The following is a 20394-nucleotide window of genomic DNA, read 5'->3' on the forward strand; positions in this document are numbered from 1 at the left end:
TCTCAGGCTCAGGGCGGATAACAAATACAAACATCACCCAACCATTAAAAACATTTAAAAGCGCTAAATAATACATTAAAAACATTTAAAAGCATTAAATATTACAGTTCATACTGCATAGTAGTTCATACATGCCTCTTTGTTTGCATAGGGGCGATGGTTTAACCCCCCCCTCCACGGGGGGGGCACCGCCCGGCGTCAACCATATGCCTGGCGGAATAGCTCTGTCTTACAGGCCCGGCGAAATGCAAGCAAATCTTGCCGGGCCCTTGTCTCGCAAGACAGAGCATTCCACCAGGCCGGGGCCAGGACTGAAAAGGCCCTGGCCCTGGTCGACACCAGGCGGGCCTCCCTAGGGCCAGGGACACTTGAAAGATTTTTCCACCAGAGCGGAGAGTCCTCTGGGGCTCATAAGGTGAGAGACGGTCCCTCAGATACGTCGGTCCCAATCCGCGTAGGGCTTTATAGGTTAACACCAAAACCTTGAACCTGATTCGGTACTCCACTGGCAGCCAATGCAGCTGGCGTAGCACCGGTGTAATATGCTTGATATATGTAATATATCGAGGCTGGCATACAACACTGCAGGACCAATAGTAGCTTAGGAACTTGAGAGAGTGTCAGTTAAAAGAGGTCACAGTTGTGACTACAGTTTTAAAAAACATGTCCTGTAATAATGGTGTTCCCATCACCATAAATGCTCTGAGATTCAAGATGCCCTATGATAAGGCCTTTAACAGAGCGGATACTCTTGACCTGAGTGTTATTGGACCTTCATGTGTATCCTTCCCACTGAAACCAAGCATTTCCCCCTCAGGGTGCATAGACCTCCACGCATTAGTAGTAAACTGTCATCTAAAAAGTAATTAGTATGTTTATGGATCCAACCCAAAAGTTATGACAAACGGGCAGTCTCAGTTAGGAATCAACTACTAGGCCATATCCAGTCTTCTGGCCCTCCAGTAAAACTAGTTGCTGGTGAGGGGTTTAAAAGGGAGCATAACCATCTCACAGTTACTTTCCTCTTATGGAAGTAACAGGGATAGAGGTAAAACACAGAGTGCGTCAGCTGGCCAGATATCCGCCCCCAAACCCACTCTCAGTAATTGGGAATACAACATTCTATTTTATATCTAGAGCTCTTAGGCATTGTTTCAATGTACCCCTTCTTGCTAAACTTTAGTAAGAGAGGAATCTTAAGCAGGTCAGCTCAGAATCCTACTCCTAGGAAAGTGCTCTTAGAATTGCACTATAAGAGAGTTACTTAGGAAACTATGAATTCATGGCGCTTTGGACATTCCCCCCCCCTCTAAGCAGCCTCTTTTGCCATTGGTGTATGATGCAATGCAGGAAGTGGCTGCTAAAAAAAACCCCTGAGTTGGAAATTCATGGGCCCGCTTAATGCCTTGTGGGGCTTTCAGACTCACAGCTAGAGGTGGGCACGATCCCAAAAAAAATACCGATCAAGCCGTTTGTGAATCCGGGCCGCCGCTGAACCCAGGTCAATGATTATAACCGATCAAGTCCTGTTTCGGATCCGGAATCGGGGAGGCCAAAGCGGTGATGAGCCGCCTCCCCTCAGGGAGGGAGGGGACGTTCACACACACATACACACACTCTTAGAGCAGGGGGGGGAGTTTTTAACCCGGCAATGAGCCGCCTCCCCTCAGGGAGGGGACATTCACACCAGGGCCGGATCTACGGTTGCCAGCGCCCAGGGCAACCGTAGTCAGGCTCTTGCGCGTGCACTCCTGGGTCCCCCCCCCCCGCCCATGCAGCAAGCCGGCTGTCCCGGTGCGCTGCCGAGCTGGCGGCAGCGCGAGTGGCTTGGAGGCTGCCTGCGCCATTCACCTGCCCCACAAGACAAGGGGTGGCCGGCTTGCCTGCGCGCCCCTTGTCCTGGGGAAAGACGAACGGCGCGGGCAGCCTCCCAGCCACCCGCGCTTCCTTTTGCCTTTCCCCAGGACAAGGGGCGGCTGGGGAAAGACGAACGGCACGGATGGCCTCCCAGCCACCTGCGCTGCCTTTTGCTTTTCCCGCAAGCCGGCCGCCCCTTGTCCTGCGGGAAAAACAAAAGGCAGCACGGGTGGCTGGGAGGCCGCCCGCACCATTCAACTTTCCCCAGGCGCGCTCCTGGGGCTGGCAACTGTGCCCGGCGCCCCCTCTTTGGCGGCGCTGGGGGCAGACTACCCCCTGTCCCCCCGTCGATCCGGCCCTGATTCACACACACACACACACACACACACTTAGAGCAGGGGGGAGATCTATCCCTGCCTCTCCAAACAGAGAGAGACACCCCGTCAACAGGTTTCAGCCAGCTTTTTAAAAAAAGCAGGGACAGAATCCTCCGTTCCTCCCCACCCGATTTTAAAAGCAAGCAGCCAGTCTTCAAAAAGCATATTTTAAACACACACACAGAACCGTGAATGAGGTTTCCCCACAAAATACAGTGTTTTAAAAGCAAGTTAAAAACAGAGAGTGACAGACAGAAAAACACCCATTCCTCCTACAAAGCCCCGTTTTTTTAAAAAGCAAAAAAACTTTGTGCCCATGGCTTCAGAACACCCCCTTCCCCCTCCCTCCCCTGAGTTGCTGCTCCGTGGTTGGAAGGAAGCCTGCTAATCAAGGAAAGTTGGGCTTCCATTCGGTTTTCTAGGGTGACAGAAGAAGGGCAAACACAGCTCAGGCTTTCCCCTGGCTCCATTGCTAGGGGAATAGATTATTGGCACCTGAGTGTCTGGCTCTCCAATTAGATCATGATGCCCCCCCCCCTGATCAAGCCCCCCCCAAACGCTGGATCAGTCACCGTGGACGGAACCGATTAGCTGAGTCCCGATGGCGCAAACACCATTATCGGGGTTTTTTTCACATCGTGAGTCCGATCGTGCCCATCTCTACTCACAGCCCACATTTCAAGTTATTCTGTGAATTCTGTAACTGAAATCTGACACCCTGAGGGTAGTAAGATTATGAGGTCAGCAGCTTTACTTTTGTGAGGTACATGAGTAAGCATGTAGGATTTAATCATTATTCATCTATTGCTGCAAGGTTTTAGAGTTCATTGGTTAGCTATCACTGACACACAGTCGATGAATAAGCACCAATTTCAATCCCTGTATTTTGTTGTTGTTGGTAGTTATCCTATTTTATCTTCTCTCTCTCTCTCTCTCTCTCTCTCTCTCTCTCTCTCACTGAGGCTGAAGGTGGATTGTATTAAATTATAGTAAACATCTGGGACATTCAATAAGCAATAGGGTACAGATTGCAGAAATTTAAAAATAGGTAGGAATCTCATACAGAGCTGAAACAATGTTGGAAAAAACAAGCAATTTGACATGATATAATTAGCCGCAAAAGCCATTAGGGGAACGGTCTCCACAACCGAGGAAAAAATGAAGCAAAGCCACACAGACCGTTGTGCTGCAAAATTTGAATCCTTTTATAAACTTCAAACGCTTAATATCTCATTTACAGGCATAAATAATCAAAACTGCAGTTGTAAGCATGCTGGAAATGATTTTTCCGCCGAGGAACACCCGAGTGCAATCCTGGGATTGCTCCCGGTGGGAGAAAGGCTACGGGTTTGGTACCCCGTTTCGCTGCAACAACGCTTCTTCAAAAGCCTTTACAAATTGCCAGTGTTTATAGTTGCCGACCACTAGACAGGAACAAGATAAATCAATGCATTCAAAAACGTCATCTACTTTCATTCCATAAGCCAATTTCTTCAGAAAATTGTCTAGTACATCATTCCCAACCAAAAAACTCTCTGATTTCAACTGTATATTAATCTTTAAAATCATCTGGGTTAATAGTTGTTTGCGGCCTAATTTTTTTTTTTGCTTTATTACAAATCCACCACATATGGTAAAAAGATGCTTCATGCTGAGCACATTTCCAGCATAAGTTCGATGAACCCTTGTACATTCTAGCCAGTTTCTCAGGAGTCATATACCAATTATACATGGCCACAAACCAGAAAAAAACCGGACCATGGGGTTGGGGTTTCCACAAACCACAAACCACGAACTGGCACGGAACTGGCCCACTTACAAACCAGTTCGTGGTTCAAGGGGTTTAAATGCCCCTTTCCAGCAAGGAAAGGGGCATTTAATCATTTAAAGGGCCCTTTCCTGCCACTTGCAAGTGGCAGAACCCTTTAAACTATCAGCTGGCAGGTGGGGGAATCCCCCCTGCCAGCTGATAGTTTCAAGGGACCTGCCGCTTGCAAGCAGCAGGGCCCTTTAAACTCCCCAAACCCCAGCACCCACTCTGAGCCCCCAGCCTCCCCAGCCCCTCACCCCCCCCCAAGCCCCAGCCCCCCACTTACCTTCCCTCTGATGGTGGGGTGGTGGAGGCCTCCGCTGCCTTGCAGGCCCGCGCAGCAGAGAAGGCCAAAAACGCCCTTTCCGCCCCTCAGATGGCAGCTGCAGCTGCCATTTGAGGGTCGGAAAGGACTTTTTCGGCCTTCTCCGCTGCCCTGCGTCCCTTAAATGGCAGCCGCAGCTGCCATTTGAGGGGCGGAAAGGCTGTTTTCGGCTTCCTCTGCTGCCCTGCGCTTCCACAAACCCTGGTTCACGAACCCCAAACCGGGCTGGTTTGTGGGGTTTTTTGGTTCATATTTAGGTTCGTGCCCATCTCTAATACCAATGGAACGTCATCTTGTAGAAATTCTCCTTTAGACTAGAACTTAATGTAAATTTCAACAGTTTTAACCTCATATTTTCCTATTGGTCCATTAATATATCCAAAATTTTGCCTAGCTCCTGAAAATAGTTGAGCTGCAGCATTTTGCGCCAACTGGAGTCTCCAAGTTAACTTTGAGGGGAAACCTATAGAGCTTATTGATTGCAGCTCACTATGTGCATAGCACCAGTTCCTATGATCAGTGATAATTACAGTAAAAGCATCGTGGAGTGCTGCAATGGCAAATCTTATCATGATGCAATTTGTAACATTGTGATGCAATTGTGCACATATATGCGTGCATACATAGACGTACATACATATATATTCCACCCTGATTTTCATGTCATGCTCAGCATGATCAATGTTGTACAAGTTGTAAAAAATCACTTTCTTACCAATCTACCACATAATTAAATTGTGTGTGTGAGTGTTGCATGTACTGTTGTTTGGCAAACACCGTAGGAATTTATTGGACACTTCTATGAAGTGTATGGTGGTGAGCAAGATAACCTGCCCCTGCACTGCTAATATAATTTTCTGAAGCCTTTCAATACACATACAACCCAAACAACAGGGCAGGTAGCGCCCCCCTGAGCCATTTCAATTTAGGAAAACAGCATGGTGGGGAAGGCTGTCTCCCTCTGCTCCATGATTCAAACCTGAATTGGCGGCCCATATACTTGGGAAATGTTTCCTTGCACCTGACGTGACTGCAGGCACTATACTGACTGACATTAAATCCTTTGAAAACCGAGTTCTCATGGTGAGGGAGGACTTTTGCTACGGGGAATTTGTTGCTCCCGTTACTTGACGGAGCCCAACTATCTGCTGTGGGCTTCATGAAGAGTTTGGGGGTTTGGCTTGATTAAATTTTCACGAAGTAAATTTCATGGAATGGAAGAAGTCAAAGAGAACTCACTTAAGGTAGACACATGAACAGACCAAATATATTATTTATTTATTTAGACGTTTACAGTCTCTTTCTAGTGGAGATCCACTCTATATTCTGGTCTATTTTATCCTTGCAACAGTCCCATATAAGCTGGGCCAAGGCTCCATGATTGGCCCAACATCACCTAATAAACTTCCATGGCAGCGTAGGGATTTGATCCTGGGTCTCTCAGAGTCTAACTATACAACACTGGTCCTCAATATAAGCTTAATATTAATGTTAGGCTATTCCCTAATAAAAAGGTCAGCACTAACGTGAGGAAAACTTCAATTGATAAGCCTATCATGTGATTAATTGCACTGATCTTGTAGCTAATATGATACCTCTTTCTCTGTGATACATTTCAGATTTACCAGTTTATTCCCAGCAACTTGCAGAGCACTGCTCAGGGAATGGGACTTTCCCTCCTCCTCTGTTCACTGCAGCCCACCATGCCTTTTAAATACTGCTTTCAGGTTTCAGGAGATCCCCAGGAACAGCAGATACCACGTGGAGGTCTGCAGTGGTAGGGAGGAGCTTACGGAAATTGCCTCCCTTCTGCCAGTGGAAGTGGTAGCAGCTATTGGATTCAAGCCGTTGTTGAAGTGGAGAAGGTGACTCTGTCAATCAACTATAAAGTGGTCTATTATTATTTGACAAGGCACACGTGGGTTATCAAAGCTGTGAACAAGACGCGTCCTATTCATATTTCATTCAGCTGAAGAAATAGATGAGAACTGTTTCATTTCCCTGTCAAAATAAGATAGAAATCATGCTGTTTTTCACTCCTGTCATACTTTTTCTACTGTTTTTATTCACTTCAAAACAAAGAGCTTTTTGACGGTCTGTCACAAAATTGCCAATATTTTTTAATGTTCATGGAAAAGCATACTAATTTTGTTGACCCAGATTGTCAGTTTATTATTTTCTGTGATTAACACAGTAATGTCAGTATATCTAATTCTCAACATGACCAAATTTGTGGATACTTAAATCTGGAGATTGGAGTGATGAACAGAGAAGACAAGATCTTTCTATAAAGCTTTGGGTGTGCATAAAAATCTGAAATCTAAAAAATTAAATAAATAAAAAACACTGGGAATTACCGCAGCAGCTATAGCTTTACAAAATCAATGCCTTCAGTGGCCATTGCTAGGCAATCACACAGTATTGCCAGTCTTTAAACCTTTGCTTCTGTCAGGTCAGGGGCACACCATCTCCAGGGATATTTTGGCCTTTAAGGCAGGTAAGGGAAGACTAGGGGTGAAAAACAGCCCTGGAAAAGGGCCTCACTCTGGCCCTGCCCCAGAAGCAGGAAAGGAGAGAGGATGAGGCCATCTGGGGTTTGGAGCTGGAACTCAGGGCTTGCTCTTAGTAGACCAGCTGATCCAGCAATGCAGCCCTCTCAAGCCTCAACCCAAATAGGCTGAACGCTAATCTGGCTCAGCTGCATTCATTGGCGGCGCCTGAGGCTCTTGAGCCTGGACTGTGCTTTGGTCAGAAACCTGCAAAGAGGCATGGCTGGATCAAGGCTGGGTGTGTGTGCTGCTAGTCTGGCTCTTCACTTCCATTACACTGCCTCAGCCCATGCCTTCTGCTAATGTTCTTGAGGCTTGGGAGCAGGTTCTGAGGGGCTATGGGCCCAGGTTTGTGTCCTGCCCGGTGGAGGCTTGGTTAGTGTTTGTGTCTTGCCCAGTGGAGACCTGGTTAATGGCGGGGTCTCTGTTGCAAGCTACTCTGCCATGGAAGTTCACTGAGCGACCTTGTGCTATTTGCTGTCTCTCAGCCTAACCTACCTTACAGAGTTGTTGTGAAGATACAATGGAGGACAGGCTAATGATATAAGTTGCTTCGGGTCCCCATGGTGCAGAATAGCAAGGTATAAATGAAATAAACATAGCGGAAGACAGAGAACATATAAAAGGTTGGTGCTGATTAGGTGAGTGGGAGGGAAGAAGTGAAGAAAACAGGGATAGCTGAGGGTATAGGAATTGCCAAAAGCAGAGAAAGATGAAATATTATGGGGAAGGGGACACACAGGAAAAATCCTTTGCAAGGCTATTTACATTCCACACTATGCAACTGGGCCTGGCCCGACTGCCGGCATTTCACAACTGGGCCTCTTCGGTAGAAGCTGCAGGTGGGAGGGAAAGCTGAAGATAAAGGTAGGTTGTCTAGTGAGTTGGAAGGTGAAAAAGAAGCAAGAAAAGGAGGAGGCTATAGAGGCTTTCAGGAAAGGGGAAGAAATTAGATACCCCCCCCCCCCCGCAATACTTCAGGTGTCTCCTTTCCATCCTTATGTCTAATTGATGGTTGTTGTAGATTTTCCGGGCTGTATCGCCGTGGTCTTGGCATTGTAGTTCCTGACGTTTCACCAGCAGCTGTGACTGGCATCTTCAGAGGTGTAGCACCAAAAGACAGAGATCTCTCAGTGACACTCACACTGTGACACTGAGAGATCTCTGTCCTTTGGTGCTACCTACACCTCTGAAGATGCCAGCCACAGCTGCTGGTGAAACGTCAGGAACTACAATGCCAAGACCACGGCGATACAGCCCGGAAAATCTACAACAACCATCGTTCTTCGGCCGTGAAAGCCTTCGATAATATTATATCTTATGTCTAATTCTTAACACAGTTGACAAATCTTTCTACAGACCTGAGAAAAACCCCACGTTTGTAGAAAAAAATGATTTTTTTAAAAAAAACCTGCCTGGGGGTGTTAACACCCACCCACCCCGCACACACACACAAATGATAGAAGCAGTACCTGTAGCTTTAAGAAGCTAATTCCCTGTCAGTGGGCACTGTGGAGGTTGATAGGCAACCATGACATTATTGCCAGCCTTCAAGGTTTGCTTTCTGTCAGTAAAAGGCAGGGGAAGATGCAGGCCTTTCCCAGGGCTGTTCTGGCCTTTGAAGAAGGATTCCTTGGGGCCACGCCCATCAGGAGCCACTAGGCAACTTGCAACTGTGCTATTTGCATGATAATCTAGGCCCAGCTACTTATTGCTGCTCAATTGCAGCAACCCCACGAAAGCCAGTGTTGTGCAGCAGTCAAAATTACTGTGAACCCCAGATTCTAATTCCCACTGTTGTATGGTTGACTGAGTGACCTTGAGCCGATAACACATTTTCAGACTAACCTACCTCACCAGATTGCTGTGAGGATAAAATGGTGGCATGGAGAATTATTTATCTTATTTATGTCCTCATGGTGCAGACTGAAAGGGTTGCTGTTGGAGACCAGCTATCTTCCCATATCTTCAGAATGGGAATTATCTTGTGCGTTACCGCAGGGCTCCATCTTATTCCCTGTGTTAATCAGCCTCTGTGTACAGCCTGTAGTAGAAATATTTCTTGGCTATGGAATTGGGTGTCATCAGTATGTGGATGACACCCAGCGCTATATCTGTTTATCCAAATCCCCTGGTGATGCAATAGAGGTCTTGAGCCGCAGCCTGTGGTAAAATGGCTGAACAAATTGAAACTGAACCCCGACAAAACAGAAGTGATGCTGGTCGGGGAGGTGGAGATATTGAAGGACAATGTGCTCCCCTTTCGATGGGGTTCAGCTGACCGTTTCAGACTCAGTTAAGAGCCTAAAAGTTATGGTGAATCCCAAACTGTTGCTTGAGAAGCAAGTTAATGCAGCTGCCAAAAATGCCTTCTCATTCTAGCCTGGAAGATATCCCCCTACCTTGATCTGGCTGATCTGGCCATGGAGACTACAGCAAAGCACTCTACGTAGGTCTCCCTTTGATGTCTACTTGGAGGCTCCATTTGGTGCAGAACACCACAGCTTGGTTATAATCAGGAGCTAGGTGGAACATGCATATTACTTCCATTCTGCAATCACTCCTTTGGCTACCATCAGTAACTGGATTCTATTCAAGGTATTGGCTATACATACAAAGTCCTTCATGGCCTTGGTCCTTCATAGCTACAGGAATGTCTCTCTCCCTGTGCCACACCATGACAGCTTTGCTCATCTGAACATGCATGTCCTCTATTCTGGCCTTCACCTTCGGGAATGGAAGGTTAGGAAGGTTGCCACTAGACATGGGCATGAGCCAAAAAAATTTATCAAACCAGCAGATAGTGGTTCGGTGCGGACCACGATCCCGAATTCCCGAACAGCAACAACCATCTCCCGTCCCCGAACCAAACCCGGATCGTGGATCGTGGAAAACGCAGCGGGGTGCGCCGCTGTTCCCAGCCCATGGCTATTTATAAGCATCGGTCCCATTCAGCAACACAGGAGGTCTGTGTTTGGCCGTCAGAGCTGCCTATCAGGGTTTGCAGGGATGAGATTGGAGTGCCCATGGCTACAGAACACCCCCTTCCCCCTCCCTCCCCTGGGAGTCTTCTCCCAACTTGTAACCGCTTTGCAGCTCCGTGATTGGAAGGAAGCCCTGCTGATCAAGGAAAGCTGGGCTTCCATTTGGGTTTCCAGGGCGACAGAAGGAGGACAGACAGAGCTCATGCATTCCCTTGGCTCCGTTGCCAGGGGAATAGATTGTTGGCCCTGAGAGTCTGGATTTCCGAACTGAGCCCGAACGCCACGATCCAGGCCTCTCCCGACCTCTGGATCGTTGGCCGTGGACGATCACGATCCGCCGGGTCATGATCGCGCGATTGCCATTTCGTGGGTTTTTGATGCTCGTAATGCGGTTCGTGCCCATCTCTAGTTGCCACTCTTGTAGCTTTCCATAAACTACGCAAAACTGAATTTTTCAAGAGGGCTTTTTATACAGGTAAAAGGGCTACACTGTAAGGAAATAGTGCAGAGAGATGCTGGTAAAAGGACAGGGACTGTATACTATACTACTGCATACCTACTGAGTAGTTTCTGTATTGCTTAATATGTCATGTTAAGTTGCTTAAGCTTTGTTTCAACATGGTTTCAGCTCTGTATCGGATTTTTGCTTGTTTTCAAATTTCTGCAATCCATACCATACAGCACTGGGGTTTTTAAAAATGTTTGATAGTTTGAAATGTTTGACCTACACTGTAATCCATCTTGGGTCTAAGTGATAAATGCAGGCTTTAAAGAAAGTAAGTAAATAAATAAATACCTAAGGAGGCAAGGCTGAAGACAGAGGGGAAGATAAAGCTAATTTAGCTCACATGTAGGAAAGAGAGAAGGAAGCTGGAAAAGGGGAGAACCTTATGAGGGCTTTCCAGGAAGAACAAGAAGAAAAGTGGGGAAGGGAGGAAATGAGAGCACAGGGGGCAGGGAGAGCAGCCAAGGGGCTTAGGGTTGGTCACATGCAGAAACCATCCTCATTCACCTTCACACCACTGCCTGCTGCTTCCACGGCGGGGGTTGCCTCCCTCCCTATGCAGAAGCAGCCTGTGACACGCTGTCATTCATTTCCTACCATTCTGTGAACTTTTAAAACGGTGTTGTTATTACTTCTATTTAGAAGTGTTGGTGATATGTCCCCCAAGCATTAGAGTGCTCACTTGGCCCCTTAAGTGGGGGGATTAATGGCAAAATTTCCTCTTCGTTGTTGGGAAACTGTAATCTTGCTCTAAATCTCTTTGGAGTTAATTCAATACGCTGATAAATAAAGGAAGCTTGGTTGTGTTTTGCTGCTGTTTGTTGAACTTTGACTATATGTTTATCATTCACCCACATTGCCATCTCATGTGGATACCGACATCCACAGTTATCCACCCTGCAGTGCACTAATGGTATACACAATCGATTGCTCGATTTAGAGACAACTGCAACAATGCTAGTTGTGTTCTCTGGTTGTGGTTCTCAAATGATTCTGTAATTATATGCTCTGTCAATCTTAGAAGAAATGTTAGTAGCCCAGTACATTGGAGACTGGGCTGTGGGGAAACATCTTGTATTTGAAAAATTCAGTCCAGTGTGTTTTGTAGGTTGAAATAAATAGTAGCATTAAATTGCATTCAAGGGAGAAGGAAGACATTAAGCACATTAAGAATTTGCTGTATCAAATTATCCTTCAGGAAGCAAAGACATCATTACAGATATGTTTTACATTATGTTGAGATTTTATGAGAATTTCCAAAGTGAACCGAAAAGCAACCTCTATTTGGACTGTGCAGGTTCCATATTGTATTAGCTATGGCTCAGTATGCTGTCTAAGCTACAGAAAATTGAAGAATTTGTATGCCACCGTTGTGGAATAGATAAGGTGTCTTCAACAAGTTGCTTGTGAGCTATTGGTAGCTTATTGGTTGCTGCAAGGTAGCTTGTTCATCGCGTAGTAGACACAGGAGAAGAGTGCAAAAAGATCTGCTCTAAGCTTCTTTTTAAATTTCTGTTTCATAGGATTCTTCTCTGTTCTGCTTAGCTGAAAGCTTCATTTCTGATATTCTTCCTAGCAGGGCTTTTTTTCTGGGAAAAGAGGTGGTGGAATTCAGTGTGTTGCCCTCGGAGAAAATTGTCACATGGCTGGTGGCCCCACCCCCTGATCTCCAGACAGAGGGCAATCTAAACTCCCCTCTGTCTGGAGATCAGGGGGCAGGGCCACCAGCCATGTGACCATTTTCAAGAGGTTCCGGAACTTTGTTCCACCGCGTTCCAGATGGGGAAAAGCCCTGCTTCCTAGGTCTAGGGCAGAACAACATTAACAGCACAATCCTAAAGAGATTTACGCACGTCTAAGCCCACTGATTTCAATGAGCTTAGACTGGAGTAACTCTGTTTAGGATTCCTCTGTTAGTAATGGTGGGGGGGGTGGAGGGGAGCTTGGGATTTTTTTCATTACTTAAAGGTAATTCTCATTAAAGAAAAAGTTGGTGACCAATGGTATAGACTCTTAACACATAAAAATCAAACCTCTCTCCAAATTTCCTTCAGTTTCTGTCTCCATTGTCTGCTGTTCTGATTGTTCCATCTGTTCGTTCTTTATTTGTGTGTGCGTCGTTAAGTGAGAGAATGCACACACTGAGAAATTTCCTCTTCCTTATATCCCAGAGCAAATACATGGCTAAAAAGGAGAGATCAAAACTCCAACTATATGGTTTGGGACCAACATGCCTGAAGGGCCATCTATTCTCTTATGAGCCCACCCTACCATTGCAGTCATCTTCGGAAGCCCTGCTTCAGGTGCCCCTATTCTGTGAAACTAGTCAAGTAGCAGTCTTACACTTTTAAATTTCACAAATATGCAAAATAGTCTGATTTTATATGCTAGTTATAAAGGATACATTGTATGTTGTTTAATCCGTAAAAGAAGTTTAGGTTTGATAGGAAAGTATGTATTGCATACATTTCAAATCCCCTTCCCCCCAAAAAACCTGAGGGATTTTTCCAGAAAAAAAATGCAGGGAAACTCTCCCCCACCCCCTGCCCATGACTTCAAAATTTATGGAAATTTTAATCTGACCCCCTCAAACAGTTACATGAGCCGAAATAGATCAAGTGACATCACCAGTCAGAACCAGGCAATACATGGGGCAGCCTATTTACCTCCAGTCAAACTCCATTATAAACATGCAAGTTTTACACCATTGGAGTAAGCCATGTCTGCTACTTCCATTAATGAAAGGATGCTGAGAAGTCACTCAGTGGTTGGGGAATAGTCCTCTGTGGCTCTAACTCTGGGCTTGTTCCTCAGTACCGTACACTTGGTACTCATGACAGGTAAGTGTACAGGTACAGTCTTCCTGATGTGTGATTGTGATTCACACAACTCCCTATTGCTTGCTTGAGGTTCAGTCGTTTATGCATGGTGGATCTCAAATCTAGAAATATCGTGTCCTTTGTCACTTTTTTTTAGCAGAAATGCTTTACCTTCATAAAATTATTTTTCCTTTTAGTTACTCCTTGTTAGCTTTCTAAAGAAAACTCTTGAACATCTATTCATTGGATTTTGCAAGTTATCAGTTCGTTAATTACAACTCAGTAATTAAGAAAATCTACACTTATGATGAATATTTAAACAAAAATTCAGAAGAAGAAAAGAAATATTTCATGCTTGGAGAGGTTAAGTGTGGTTCGTTGGAGAAATGAATTAGAAGCGTTATGTGTTGTGTACATTTCAAATGCTGTATCATTTTGTGTGTGTGTGTACATATATATGTGTGTGTATTTGTGTGTGTGTGTGTGTATTTATCTTTACTTTGTTTTTACCCCACCTTTCTCCCCAGTGAGGGGATTCAAGGTGGCTTACACAATTCTCCTTTCCTCCTTTATCCCCCAAACAACCCTGTGAGGTAGGTTAGGCTGAGAGTATGTGACTGGCCCAAGGTCAACCAGCAAGTTTCCATGGCAGAGTGAAGATTTGAACCTGGTTCTCCCAGATCCTAGTCTAACACTCTAACCACTATACCATGCGGGCTTCATAATACCTATTATCAGCCTATAATATGGTGTCATTCTTTTCTGTTCCTTTTTAATACAGGTTATAGCCATAGTTATGGATACATTTACAGATGTGGATATTTTCAAAGAAATTGTAGAAGCTTCTACTAGAGGAATCTCTGTATATCTCCTGCTAGATGAATCTAACTTCAGCCATTTTTTCAAGATGGCAGAGAAACAGGGCTGTCAAGTGCAAAGGCTCAGGGTAAGTAATTTAATCTACAAGAGGAGTAAATATTTATCACTCATATGTTCCCAATTAATTAATGAGGATTTTAATTGTAGAACAGCAAAGCAGAATGTATATTTAGCCATGGAAGCAGGGAAACGTTTCTGCCACACTTTCCAATTGCCACTAGCTTGTTAGCTCTGGAAAATAACAGTTGCCTTTAGAGTAGGCTTGCCATCCCCCCACCTGGGGTGGGAGAACCCCTGCCACCCTTCGGCCCCACCCACCTGGCCAGTGGGGTGGGAGGGAGAAGTGCATGGGTGTGCTGAAGCCCAGTGGAGTAAGAATTATCTTCAAAGAGGTGATTTTTACTGAACTGGACTTTAGCGCATCCCATGACTCCTCCACCATGTTCATTTTTGTTGTTGTTGTTATTATATTAGATTTTTTAGCGGGCTCAGGGCGGAACACAACATTTTAATTTACATAAAAACACATAAAAGCAGATAAAAACATTACAATAAAATTTAAAACATACAATAAAAACTTCTCAGATGGCAATGGAAGAGTTACTTCATTTCAGAAATGGCCCATATATCCATATCTATATATATATAGGGTGGTGGACAGATCTTTTCAAGTCAAATCAAGTATGGCCGGCAGGGGCCCAGCCTAGCCTCCGCCATATGCCTGGCAGAACATCTCTGTCTTACAGGCCTGGTGGAAGGTTAATCAATCCTGCCAGGTCCTGGTTTCATCAGACAGAAAGTTCCACCAGGCTGGTGCCAGGACCAAAAAGGCCCTGGCTCTGGTCGAGGCCAGGCGAACCTCCCTAGGACTGGGGACCACCACCAGGGACCATTTTCTGGTGCAACGGATTACGCTGAAGCCCACTTCAGTAAAAATTGCCCATTCATAGGCAATTTTTATTCAACTGGGCTTCAGTGTGCCCATAGCTCCATCATGCTAGAAAATGATGTCACAGGAGGTAAGTACCCCTCCCCCCCCAGCTCCCTGCACTTTAATTTTGGCTCCCAGGGCACCTGGCAACCCTACTTTAGCATGATTTAGCAGGAAAATCTAGTAAAGTTGGTTCTTCTTTAAGGTTAAATGGGGAAAGAATTGAGACATTTTTTGGAATGGTAACCTAATTTTATTTTGTGGATTTTTAATTGTCATTACTTACCTTATCTGTTGTTATGGGGCAGACTTACCTAAATAAATAAATGATGGGCCAGCACCACGCAGTTTTGATGATTCTATACTGATCCCCTCCCAGAACTCCCCTATTGACCTGAAAGCTTTTGATGAATTATTAAAGTAGAATGCTACTAATAGGAAGAGATCTATGGACCACATGATGATTCTTGTGTCTCAGTCACAACTGATTGCAGAGTCTTTGCAAAAAAATATTTGAAAAGATTAATTTTTTAATGGATCAATTTCAGGTCCTCCTGGCTAATTTGCAGGTGGGCAAGAGGATTAGACATGAGAGAGAGGCAACTAAAAGAAATACAGTTGATACCATGAAGTAGCCGGGAGTGCAAAGAATAGCAAGGATACCAGCAAGATAACAAAGGTTAATCAGAGACAATCTCTCTTAGTTCTGGAACGCAATACAGTTGTTCTAAATATTATTCAATACAAGGGACGTACGATCAATTGGTCAACAAAGCAGATGGCAAAATAATATCTTGCTTTTCTTCTGCGCTGTCACTTTTCATCAATTGATTTAAGATATGTTTCATGGATTCCTGGGCTTCTGAGGGGGGACAGGGTTAAGTTAGAATTTTTTTCCTCTAGGATTCCTTCACTAATTTTTTTAAGGCAGGGCTTGCTAAAAACATATGGGATTTTTCAGGTACAATCCTTTGTTCAAAGGGCAAGGACCCTGCTTTTTTCAATGCCATCTGTGAGAAAGGAATTTTGACCGGAAATAGGGGGACTACTGCCAGAGCAAATTGCGATTAAGAGTAATCCTCAAAATAAGGCACCTAGCTCTACTGTCCACTTGGCAGAGGATCAGGAGATGCTGATAGATTTGACCTCCCCTTTCCCTGAGGCGAACAAGACTGCTCTGCTGGCTAGCTCTCCTGCACAGGAAAGTGTACAGGGCCACCCTGAGGGCTTTGAGAGAAATCTGTTGGCATCCGTTGGCCTACGTCCCATCTTTGAGCAAAATGATATGCTTTCCAGATTGCAAAATTTAATAATCACTCTGGAAAATATTAGGGCACAGAAAATTCTGGATATTGAAAAGTACCATTTATAAGCTGTTGACTAGTCCCCAAAAATTCAATTCATACAAAGCTTCCAACATTTCAAGCCCCTTTGCCCAATTGGCCCTTTTTAGTAAGCCCCAGCTGGAGATAAAGGGAACCTTGCCACCTCTAGAGGCAAGAATGATTGACTAAATAAACAGAAAATACACTTTCTCTCTTGGAATATGAATGGATGGAATAACAAAATGAGCATGAAGGGAACAGAAGAACTCCTGAAAAGCTACGATGTAATAAATTATTCAGTTGTGTGTAGCCTGATGGGTTATTAAAAATGCTTGTTTGTAGACTTCTTTGCAAAATAGCTTTGTAATCATTTAATATAATGGAAAGTTTTTTTCTCCAGAATACTGCTCCCTGAAAGTAATCTGGATATTACCTCTCTGAAAGTATCGTTATTTGAAAGCCATATTTGTGTATATCTGAGATTATGTTGTTTCAGAAACTGCATATTGTAAAAGATATTTTCAAAGTAGACAGATTTTGATGGCATAATATTTCATCTTTTATCTTTGTTTTTTCTTATTTTTTTTCCTTTCATACAGTATGTGCCATTGTGAATATAGAAAACAGCTATATGCAATAGTCATAGTGTTGAATCACATCTAAATTCTGTGCCCAGAAGCACAACTTCCCCATTACCAAAACAGCCCCCTGCAATACAGCTCCTGGAAGGCAGGGGAAGATTGAAGGGCAGCTACAAGCGGGGACAGTTCTCCACCCCCCCTTACACACACACTTGCATTTGTAGATATTTCAACAAGATCCAAGATATAATTTTCCATGGAGGATGAAGAATGCACACTCGCCTGACATGCTGATATATAGGGGTGTGCGATTCGGGATTCTGATTTGAGATAAACACCCGAATTGGACTGATTTGGAAAGCTTCGGGATTCCCAAATCAGTCCCAGCATTGTGGGCCCAATTTAGAAATACCAAATCAAAGCTTTCGGAAGTGATTCGGATCACTTCGGAAAGCTTCAGGTCAAGTGGGAGCAGCCCGCAGCACTTTTCTGGCTGTTTGCATTTGCAAACAGCAAGGAAAGTGCTGCTTGCTTTCAAACTTCCCGCTCTTTCTTACCACAGTGGAGGGGAAGGAGGAATGAGTGACTCACTACCTCCTCCTTCCCTCTCCCATCTGGTAAAAAAAGGTGGAAAGTGCTGCTTGCTTTCAAGCTTCCCACCCCGCCATTTCCCCCCCCCCATGGAAAAAAGTGTCGGGGCAGGAAGTTTGAAAGCCACTCTTTTCTTGCCTCTTGCAAGCGGCAAGAAAAGAGTTGCTTTCAAATGCCCCGGCTTCTCCCCCTCCCAACAGTTGAAGAAAACAGTGGAGCGTTTGAAAGTGAAAGCGACCCTTTCCTTCCACTTGTAAGCAGCATGGAAAGGGTTGCTTTCAAACGCTCCACTGCTTTCTTCACCTGATGGGCAGGAAGTTTAAAGCAACACTTTTCTTGCCCCTTGCAAGCGACAAAGAAGTATTGCTTTGCACTTCGGTGTGCTCTATAAAGCTTCTCAAATTCCAAATTGTATTCCAAATTGCTTTCCCCGCTTCGGGTTTACCCGAAGTGGGAAAACCCAAATATTTTTCGGGTGCACCCCCCTATTGATATATCTTATTAGTCCTTCTGAGCTATTACAATTCAGATACTTATCCTTAATATCTGTCCAATTTAGCACATATTGTGCTGTACCAATGATACTCTACGCAACATTAATACTTCTGTGAGATCTTGTGACAGTAGCTTCCCTTCAGGATTAGTGTGCAAGACCTTTCAGTAGCTAATTGAGTTTTCTTTAGGTCTGTAATGAAGGATGGCAAAGATTGAAATTTTGCTTCATTAAACTTGCTGGCTAGTGCTCAGTAGGAAGAAGCTTGCGCTGCAATTTATTTCATTTCTGGTCCAACCTTTCCAGGCCTTCCAATCAATTGTATGGTTATTCAGATGTTAATTCTACTGTGACACCATTAGAGCTTATTCCTAAGGTGTGTTTATGCATAGGCTTACAGTGTTGCTTGGATAACTCTTAGATACAAAGGAATGATGTGTTTGTGGGTGGCAGTGTCTGTTTCTCTTCTGGACGTTTTTAAAACTGCTGGTGGCAGAAGGCTGATCCAAACATAATTGACAGGTAGTGGATTGCTAGCTTTATATGTGCATATTGTTTTCTTCTGGTGGCTGCCTCCCACAGAGATAATGAGCTTCCAAGATCTCTATGGCCACGATGAACAGATTGCCCATGAAAATGGTATGCTTTCTGAGCAATTATAGGTGGAATTAGTTTCCAGCATTTTCTCCTAGTTAACGATTACACTTTGTATAGATACTCAGGACTGACACTGAGCTCAGTTAAGGGTGCATAGGATTGGAGCTTTGATATCATAAATGATCCCATAACACTTGTCATTTACCATTAAATCCAATCTTAAGCATGTATAAGTACAAGTGCTGGACCTGTTTTGTTTTTTCAAATCTATAATTCCAGAGTGGTAGCTGTGTTAGTTCATTATAGCAAAATTAGACAGAAATCCAATAACACTTTGAAGATTGACACAATTTATTCTAGTGTAAACTTTTGCAAATCCGAGTTCACTGTCAACAATGTATGAGGTGAAATCCCAGTTGATGCTGGAATTGTTGATCTTTCAAGCACTTTAAGACTCATGTTCAAAATAATCTGTATTCATTTCTTAAATTATTTCTAGATTAAATGCTCCAGTTTGTTCTAGGTAGCAACATTTTAGTCACTATTTAGGCACCACTTGTACCCATACCATCAGTTAGGAGTTTGGGCATGATTCTAGACTCCTTGGCTATGGAGGGCCAGATTGCAGCTGTGGCTCGAGTGGCTTTTTTCCACCTTTGGCAGGCCCGGCAACTGGCACCCTACCTCTCGGCCCAGGACCTAACTACAATGATCCATGCAACAGTCACCTCCAGGTTGGACTACTGTAACTTGCTGTATACAGGGCTGCCCTTGGGCTTGATCCGGAGACTTCAACGGGTCCAAAATGCTGCTGTGCATGTCCTAACTGGAGCTTCGTGTAGGACACACATCATGCCTATCTTGCAGCAGCTTCACTGGCTCCCAGTAGAATTCCTGATCAAGGTGTTGGTTCTGACCTATAAAGCCCTAAACGGACTGGGACCAACATACCTAAGGGACTGTCTCTCCCCGTATGTGCCCCAGAGAGCGCTTTGTTCAACCAGAAAACATCTACTGGTGGTCCCTGGCCCTAGAGAGGCTTGGCTGGCCTCTACCAGGGTCAGAGCCTTTTTGGTCCTGGCCCCAACCTGGTGGAACTCTCTGTCTGAGGACACTCAGGCCCGCCAGGGTCTTGTATCATTTAGGTGGGCCTGTAAGACAGAGATGTTCCGCCAGGCATATGGTGGAAGCTAATTTTAGTCCATCATTGCCGAGCCTTCCACCGGTCTCCCTCTATGAGGGGTTATGGAGAGTCCACTGCTGGCTGCCCCGAAAAGGGGTACAGTACTCTAACTGTCCGTTACTACCTCCCCTTTTTGTGTAGTGACAGGCAGGAGTGCAGGATTACTTCGTCTTGGAATGGTTTTATTGATTGCTGTTTTTATGCTGTAATTATTGTTTTTATGTTGTATTTTAATCAATGTTGTACCTTGTCCTGAGCCTACTTGCAGGAAGGGAGGATTAAAAATATAATTAATAAATAATAATAATATTCAGCTTCTATCAAATAGAAAGAATACTTTCTTTCAAATAAGAAAGAAGTATCTAGCACAAGGTCACCGAGTGAGCACACATGGCAGAGCAGGGGTGTGAATTTGGGTCTCCAAGTACTGGTTTGACACTGTAATCACTACATCACACTGGGAGGGGGCACATGGAGGGGATGAGCTTTGGAATTGCTTCAGGATTTGGGGAGGGGGGTCCATTGTAGCTACAGCAGAATCCACCAGGTAATCCTGCCTGTCATTTCCATTGAGCGAACAAGCAAAGA

At 44.6% G+C, this 20394-nt stretch overlaps 1 protein-coding gene across 1 annotated transcript in view; it reads left to right on the forward strand.

The window, feature by feature from the left end:
- FAM83B (family with sequence similarity 83 member B) overlaps nt 1–20394 on the forward strand; it is a 76398-nt gene that overhangs the window by 40600 nt on the left and 15404 nt on the right. Inside the window, exon 3 of the mRNA XM_054980312.1 lies at nt 14008–14172. Within this exon, the coding sequence (XP_054836287.1) occupies nt 14008–14172 (165 nt within the window). The remainder of the gene's footprint in view (nt 1–14007; nt 14173–20394) is intronic.

The sequence above is a fragment of the Eublepharis macularius genome, chromosome 1 (assembly GCF_028583425.1).
Source record: "Eublepharis macularius isolate TG4126 chromosome 1, MPM_Emac_v1.0, whole genome shotgun sequence".
Lineage (NCBI taxonomy): Eukaryota > Metazoa > Chordata > Lepidosauria > Squamata > Eublepharidae > Eublepharis > Eublepharis macularius.